Consider the following 8,482-nt stretch of genomic DNA (forward strand, 5'->3'; position numbering starts at 1 on the left):
ACGCTGGGCTCTATCTAACAAAATGAAATTCAGTGGTGAAAAAAGTAAGGTTCTACATTTAGGCAGGAAAAACCAAATGCCCAGGTATAGTATAAGTGGTACCTTGCTCAATAGTAGTAACTGTGAGAGGGATCTCGGAGTCCTAGTAGACAATCACTTCAATATGAGCCAGCCGTGTGCTGCAGCTGCCAAAAAAGCCAACACAGTGCTAGGCTGCATTAACAGAGGGATAGAATCAAGATCACGTGAAGTACTAATACCACTTTACAACGCCTTGGTAAGGCCACACCTGGAATACGGCATCCAGTTTTGGTCACCACGATGTAAAAAAGATGTCGAGACTCTAGAAAGAGTACAGAGAAGAGCAACAAAGATGATTAGGGGGCTGGAGGCTAAAACATATAGGGAACGGTTGCTGGAATTGGGTATGTGTAGTTTAATGAAGAGAAGGGTGAGGGGTGACATGATAGCAACTCTTCCAATATCTCAGGGGCTGCCCCAAAGAAGAGGCAGTCAAGCTATTCTCCAAAGCACCTGAAGGCAGGACAAGAAGCCACGGATGGAAACTAATCAAGGAGAGAAGCAACCTAGAACTAAGGAGAAACTTCCTGACAGTTAGAACAACTAACCAGTGGGACCACCTGCCTCCAGAAACTGTGACTGCTCCAACACTGGAAGTTTTTAAGAAGAGACTGGACAGCCATTTGTCTGAAATGGTATAGGGTTTCCTGCCTTAGCAGGGGGTTGGACTAGATGACCTCCAAGGTCCCTTCCAACTTATTATTATTATTATTATGGCAGACTTTACGTGCTTTGTTGCAGTGTGTTAAGCAAATCAGTGCAGTTGTTCAGCGAATCATGGGGCTGTTTAAGCAAATCTGGCTTCACCCTTCACTCTGCTTGCCGGAAACCGTCTGGGAAGGTTGCAAATGGTGATCCCGTGACTGTGAGGATGTTCCGACGGTCATGAGGACCAGCTGTAACTCAATGTTTCAATGCTATTGGAATTTCAAAGGCTGCTAAATGAATGGCTGATTGCTAACCTAGGAAAAACCAATTCATCATATTCTGAATTCTATCATAGCTGGCTGGGGGATTCTGGGAGTCGAAGTCCCCCCCCCTCTTAAAGCATGCTGGCTGGGGGATTCTGGGAGTTGAAGTCCATCCCTCTTAAAAGATACTGGCTGGGGGATTTTGGGAGTTGAAGTCCTCCCCCTCTTAAAGCATGCTGGCTGGGGGATTCTGGGAGTTGAAGTCCCCCCCTCTTAAAGCATGCTGGCTGGGGGATTCCGGGAGTTGAAGTCCATCCCTCTTAAAAGATACTGGCTGGGGGATTTTGGGAGTTGAAGTCCTCCCCCTCTTAAAGCATGCTGGCTGGGGGATTCTGGGAGTTGAAGTCCACCTATCTATGTGTCTATGGAGATTCTCCATCCTCCAGGTCCTGGTTGCTTTTTTTTCAGGAGGCAACTGGACTTCCTTGTTTTTCTTTGAAGATGTTTTGCTTCTCATCCAAGAAGCTTCTTCAGCTCTGACTGGTTGAAAAAGCATCTTTGGGCAAAGCTGCTCTGAGTTTTCTGGGCTGCCCATCACGCCGCTTCACTTCTCACGTTGCATCAGACACATCCTTATTCTGACTCCACAGCTAGACTTCCTTTTTCTGACTCCACAGCTAGACTTCCTTATTCTGACTCCACAGCTAGACTTCCTTCGACCGAAGGAAACCGCCTTCTTCTGTTTATCTCCGAATACAATCCCTTCAGAAGCCATCAGCAGCCATGACCTGCTTGGTGGTATTGTTAAATTGAGGCAGGCAGAGAAGCTGGGAGCGAATTGATCTCAGGATGAGCAGCGAGCAGCGTAAATCAATACGGTGGGATGAACAATAGCAGGAAGGGGTTATTCTGGATTTATTTTATTTTATTTTTGCTTGCTCGAAACGAGCGGTTGGATAGCAAAACAGGAGAACAGCATCACAGAGTTGGAAGGGGACCCTGGAGGTCTTCTAGTCCATCCTCATGCCGGAGCAGGACAGCCCTACGATCAGTACTCAAGTTACCACCACAATTGAAGCCCAAAATTTCCATTGCTAAGTGAGACAGTTGTTAGGTGAATGTTGCTCCACTTTTCTTGCCACAGCTGTTAAGTGAATCACTGCAGTTGTTAACTTAGTCACACGGCTGTTAAGTGAATCTGGCTTCCCCCACTGATTTCGCTTGTCAGAAGGTCGCAAAAGTGGATCACTTGACCCCGGGACACTGCGACCGTCATAACTATGAGTCAGTTGCCCAGTGTCCCAATTTTGATCATGTGATGGTTGTTAAGTGTGAAATATGCTATTAAGTCCCTACCTCTCCTCTCCTTCCTTCCTTCCTTCCTTCCTTCCTTCCTTCCTTCCTTCCTTCCTTCCTTCCTTCCTTTCCTTTCTTCCTTTCCTCCCTCTCTCCTTTCTTCCTTCCTTCCTTCCTTCCTTCCTTCCTTCCTTCCTTCCTTCCTTCCTTTCCTTTCCTCCCTCCCTCTCTCCTTCCTTCCTTTCCTTTCTTCCTTTCCTCCCTCCCTTCTTTCTTTTCCTTTCTTTCCCCTCCCTCTTTTTCTTCCTCCCTCCCTCCCTCCTTCCTTCCCTCCTTCCTTTCCACCTCCCATCCATCCATCTCTGACACAGTGGAAAATTCATAGCTGCATTCCTGCAATGCAGTATCTTTAATCTCATTGTCAAAGTCTCCCTCTTTCGTGCCTCTGAATGCTGCTACGGCAGTGCAAATGCCACCCCAGGGCAATTTATCCACACAGCATGGGAGACACCCCAGGCGGCTGCTTCAGCAGAGCTTTGGAGACTTCGCTTCTGTTGTTGGGAGATAGCCGGGACAAAATCACTTTGTAATTTCATTTAGCGTAGCTCAGTCCCACAACCTACTGGGAACCAGTTGAGCGTGTGAAATGCCCAAAACTAGGATGAACTGATTAATGAACTAATTAATTACTGAAGAGGAAACAGCACGGTGCCCGATCTGGATTGACAATTACAGGTAAAAGTAATCCTCAAGTTATAGCCATTCATTTAGTGACTATTCAAAGCTACAGCGGTGCTGAAAAAAGCGACCATTTTTCACACGTAATGACGGTTGCAGCTTCCCCGTGGTCACGTGATCCGAATTCTGATTCTTGGCAACTGACTCATATTTGTGACGGTTGCAGTGTCCCGGGGTCACGTGATCCCCTTTTGTGTCCTTCCGACAAGCAAAGTCAATGGGGGAAGCCAGATTCACTTAACAACCGTGTTACTGACTTAACAACTGCAGTGATTCACTTAACAACAGTGGCAAGAAAGGTTGCAAAGTGGGGCAAAAGTCACTGAACAGCTGTCCAACAGCTGTCTGTCCTCAGAAAACATATATATATATATATATATATATATATATATATATATATATATATATATATATATATATATACTGCTAAGCTTGTAAGCCGCCCTGAGTCTTCGGAGAAGGGCGGGATATAAATGGAATTAAAATAAAATAAAATTATATATATATATATATATATATATATATATATATATATATATATATATACCAACCTCTTTTGAACATTCCTTAATTTGGATATTCTAATTTATGGAGATAAATCCAAGATGTCTCTCAGAGGTTAGCATGACTCTTTACCGGACATCCAACTCTTGATAAGAACTGGAATTTAAAACTTTCAAAATGCTGTTGAACTTTGCAATGCTTAAATAGCCCAAAATTTTATGTTTTCCTGTATCGGAGAGTCGCAGAGGTCGGTGGCCCTGTTTTAAGCTAATTATGAAGATGGCTTTTTCCTGTTCAACTCCCACATTCTCAGACTGGACAAATCTTATCGTAAACCGGGTGACCTGTCCTTTTTTAAAAAATTATTTTTTAATCGTAACTATCCCTAGAGGGGACAGGGAAATGAGCTGGAATGAAAATAGCAGCCGATAACAAGATCAACAGCAAAGTTTTTCAAACTTTTGAAAAGCAAACCAAATGAGAAAGTTCAGAGAATTAGTAACTGAAAAATTATTATTATTTTTAAATAGGAATTCAAAACACATTGGGAATATTTAACCCCCTTATTTACTTATTTATTTATATTTCCTAATTGCCATCTCCCTCGGAGAGGGAAATGCAAAGAAACAAAATGAAATACAGGTAGTCCTCGACTTACAAACATCAGTTTAGTGACCGTTCAAATTTACAACAGCACTGGAAAAAGTGTTTTTCACACTTACAACCATTGGAGTATCCCTGTGGTCATGTGATGAAAATTCAGGTGTTTGGCAATTGACTCATATTTACGACAGTTGCAGCGTCCCACGGTCACGTGATCCCCTTTTGTGACTTTCTGACAAGCAAGGTCAACGGGGTAAGACAGATTCACTTACCAACGGTGTTACTCCCTTAACATCTGCACGGATTCGCTTAACAACTGTGGCGAAGGAAGGTTGTAAAATGGGACAATGTTCACTTAACTGTTGTCCCAATAGAAATTTTGAGCTCAGCTGTGATCGTAAGTCGAGGTCTACCTATACAACAGAATAGTTGGAACAGATTTTAAAGACCTTGGGGGTCTTCTAGTACAATCCAATGCCTAAACAGGAGACCACCCACCCCCCCGAATCCGGATAAATGGCTATCCAATTTCTTCTTTAAAACCTCCAGTGTTGGAGCACCCACAACTTCTAGAGGCAGGTTGTTCCACTGGTTAATTGTTCTGTCAGGAAATTTCTCCTTAGTTCTAGGTTGCTTCTCTCCTTGGTGAGTTCCCATCCGTTGCTTCTTGTCCTGCCTTCAGGGGCTTTGGAGAATAGCTTGACTCCCTCTTCTTGGGGGCAGCCCCTGAGATATTGGAAGACTGCTATCATGTCACCCCTCGTCCTTCTCTTCATTAGACTAGACATACCCAATTTCAGCAACCGTTCCTTATATGTTTTAGCCTCCATTCTTCATACATTTTAGTATGAGCCAGCCGTGTGCTGCAGCTGCCAAAAAAGCCGACACAGTGCTAGGCTGCATTAACAGAGGGACAGAATCAAGATCAGGTGAAGTGTTAATACCACTTTACAAGGCCTTGGTAAGGCCACACTTGGAATAAGGCATCCAGATTTGGTCACCATGATGTAAAAAAGATGTTGAGACTCTAGGAAGAGGGCAGAGAAGAACAACAAAGATGATTAGGTGTATGGAGGCTAAAACATATAGGGAACGGCTGCTGGAATTGGGTATGTCAAGTTTAATGAAGAGAAGGGTGAGGGGTGACATGATAGCAGTCTTCCAGTGTCTCAGGGGCAGCCCCAAAGAAGAGGGAGTCAATCTATTCTCCAAAGCACCTGAAGGCAGGACAAGAAGCAACAGATGGAAACTAGTCAAGGAGAGAAGCAACCTAGAACTAAGGAGGAATTTCCTGACATTGGGGAAAATTAATCAGCTGGCCACCAGAAGCTGTGAATGCTCCATCACTGGAGGCTTTTAAGTAAGGTATAGGGTTTTCTACTTGAGCAGGGGGTTGGATTAGATGACCTCCAAGGTCCCTTCCAGCCCTCTTATTAGATATTCTCAGGGCTTTTTTTTGTCATAGAACGCTCAGAACGGAGTTCCGGCAGCTTTTTTGGATGGAACCTTGTAGGGTAGACAAGACGGGTTGTATGACGTGTGTGAGTTCCCGGCACCGTTTTCTTTTTACCAAAAAAAGCACTGGATATTCTACTTTGCAAACGGTGTTGTGTTGTGATGCAAAGCCCAATTTTTTTTCCTGATAGTGTTTCTCTCTCTCTCTCTTCTTCAGAATTCAAGGAGATCTTTGAACTCTTTGACCGGACTCAAAAGGGGGAATTGAAAATCACCTACGGCCAGTGCGGAGACGTCTTGAGGTCCTGCGGACAGAATCCCACCCAGGCAGAAGTCCACAAAGTCCTCGGACGCCCAAAAGCAGACGGTTAGATCTTCTTCCTCAGGGGAGTGGCAATTCTGCAAAATTAGTTTTTCTTTTCACCCTTTCTCCATGACGTAGTCCTCTCTTAATAGCCATTCACTTAGCGACCGTTTGAAGCTCCCGTGGATTTTCCCAGAGCTACTTATGACCCGGGTTCAATCTTCCAACAGTCGCCCCTCGCCAGCGCAGTCACGTGATGCCAACTGGCTTGGACTCTTATTTATTTATTAAATTTCTATACTGCCCTTCTCCCAAAGGACTCAGGGTGCTGTACAGGGCAATAAAACACGACATACAAAAATTAAAAATAAATTAAATTAATTTAGCCCCAACAATAAATAGTTAAAAATAAACAGTTTGCCGTTTGCCACATCCTGCACTTATCTGATCACGTTTTGCGAGGGCTTTTTTTTTTTTTTGGTTGATTTCCTGCAAAGTTGGCATCGGGTTTGTGTAATGACTGCTGCGTTCGCTTAACGACTTCAGCGTTCGCTTAACGACAGCAGCGCTCGCTTAATGACTGCAGTGTTTTCTTAACAGCTGCAATTGTTTGCTTAACAACTCCAGCATTTGCTTAATGACTGCAGTGTTCGCTTAACGACCGCAGCATTCACTTAATGATTGCCGCATTTGCTTAACCACTGCGGTGTTCACTTAATGACTGCAGCGTTCGCTTCACAACTGCGGTGTTTACTTAATGACTGCTGCGTTTGCTTAAAGACTGCAGCGTTCGATTAACGACTGCAGCGTTCGATTAACGACTGGACAGCCATTGGTCCAGAATTTGTCTGGAAAGTCTCCTGCTCAAACAGGAGGTTGGTCTAGAGGACCACTGAGGTCCCCTCCAACTCTGTCGTCCTTCTGCTAACGGTTTGCTTTGTGGTATTTTGTGGTGAGCCGTGTGGACACGTTTTCCTTCTTCTTGGCAGAAATGAACAGCAAGATGTTGGATTTTGACACCTTCCTGCCCATGCTCCAGCACATCGCCAAGACCAAAGACACCGGGTCGTACGAAGACTTTGTGGAAGGCCTGCGGGTCTTCGACAAAGAAGGGAACGGCACGGTGATGGGAGCTGAACTCCGCCACGTTTTGGCAACCCTTGGTGAGAATGGCATCTGTGGCAGGGATGGCCACGTTTTCTTTTTGCCCAGATTTGCAGCAAAGAGGCAAACCGATGGTCCTCCACTTACGACCACCTTTGGGACCCGAATTCCCATTGCTAAGCTAAGGCTCGATTTTTTAGCCTTTGTTTTAAAGCAGGGTTTTTTTGGGGGGGGTGTTCTGTACCAGCCTGCTACCGGCCCTGCAGAAAAGGCAGGGACAACCCCTTTACAAACGGCAATAGGCTGGAATTACGCCTGCCAAATTTATAGCTACAAAAACAAACAAGACACGAACCAAGAAACAGGAGCTTTAAGAAACACGAACTATCCAAGCGGTTGCCTTCAGCAAACCAGCCCTCCCCACACATTCCCCTTATATAGAGTTCAGGACGTGGCTTCTCTCTGCCTCCTTCCGAGGTGCCCCATTGCCTTCCTCTGTTTACTCCTACTTGACTGCCTCCTGCGTCGGGCGTCCTTGAACAGGGCCAGCTGTGGGTCATCTTCATCCACGCTGTCAGGCTCACACAGCTGGGTCTCCATGGTGACCAAGTGGGAGGGGCCTGGCTGAGGGCTATCATCAGCAAGATCTTCAACCCCCTCAGCAAGGTCTTCAAGACCCCCCTCCTCCTCTGAGTCCTCCGACCCAACTGCCGAACCCACAGGCTGACCCTGAATCACAACGGGGGGGGGGGGGGAATGACTGCAGTTGTTAAGGGATCTAGGTGGTAAGCAAATCTAGCTTTTCCTACTGGTCACAAGTCACTTTTTTCGGCTCCGTTGTAACTTCAAACGGTTACTAGATGAATGGTCATAAGTCGATCACTGTGTAAAGTTTGAATCTTTTCGTTCCGCCCCTTCCCATCTTAACAACAGGATGTAAGTCCCATCCTTCTTCTGGGCAGCAGGAACCGTGAAGTCTTCAAAGACTCATCTCCTCAAATTTTTAATTATGTTCTTTTTTCTCTCCTCTGTTTTCCAGGAGAAAGATTAACCGAGGAAGAAGTTGATAAATTGATGGCGGGTCAAGAAGATTCCAACGGGTGTATCAATTATGAAGGTCAGAGGCTTCTCTGGAGAATAACTTTTTTTTTCCACCTTGAGGTTGGGCTTGTGACCAAACGGGCATTGATGTGCTCCATGGGATTTGACCTTCTTGAGAAATGATGTGTGTGTGTGTGTAGATTGTAAATTACTTCTATGAAAAAGATCAATGTCAATGGGAGGATGGAATAAGTGATGACTCACGAGTTCCTGTCCAGACGTGGGCAGCAGAAAAAAAATGATCCGATAGGATGTAAATAATTCAGGTCCTCTAAGTGATTTTAAACTCCAGATTGGGGAAGGGGCAGGCTGGGGGGGGGGGATGTCACCCTATCATTCGTTGTGCTTCTTGGACGAAAAACAGCACCAGCAAAATGTAATGGGG

The 8,482-nt window shown here is 45.1% G+C and overlaps 1 protein-coding gene across 1 annotated transcript in view; it reads left to right on the top strand.

Annotated features, from left to right (window-relative positions):
* Positions 1 to 8,113, top strand: part of LOC310633196 (myosin light chain 3-like) — a gene marked incomplete at its 3' end in the record, with an annotated part of 17,666 nt that extends 9,553 nt beyond the window's left edge. The window contains exons 3-5 of the mRNA XM_083379954.1: positions 5,806 to 5,955; positions 6,882 to 7,055; positions 8,036 to 8,113. Coding sequence (XP_083236080.1) covers positions 5,806 to 5,955; positions 6,882 to 7,055; positions 8,036 to 8,113 — 402 coding nt within the window. The remainder of the gene's footprint in view (positions 1 to 5,805; positions 5,956 to 6,881; positions 7,056 to 8,035) is intronic.
* Between the last annotated feature and the right edge of the window lie 369 nt (positions 8,114 to 8,482).

This window comes from Vipera ursinii (assembly GCF_947247035.1).
Source record: "Vipera ursinii genome assembly, contig: scaffold_357, whole genome shotgun sequence".
NCBI classification, from domain to species: Eukaryota; Metazoa; Chordata; class Lepidosauria; order Squamata; family Viperidae; genus Vipera; species Vipera ursinii.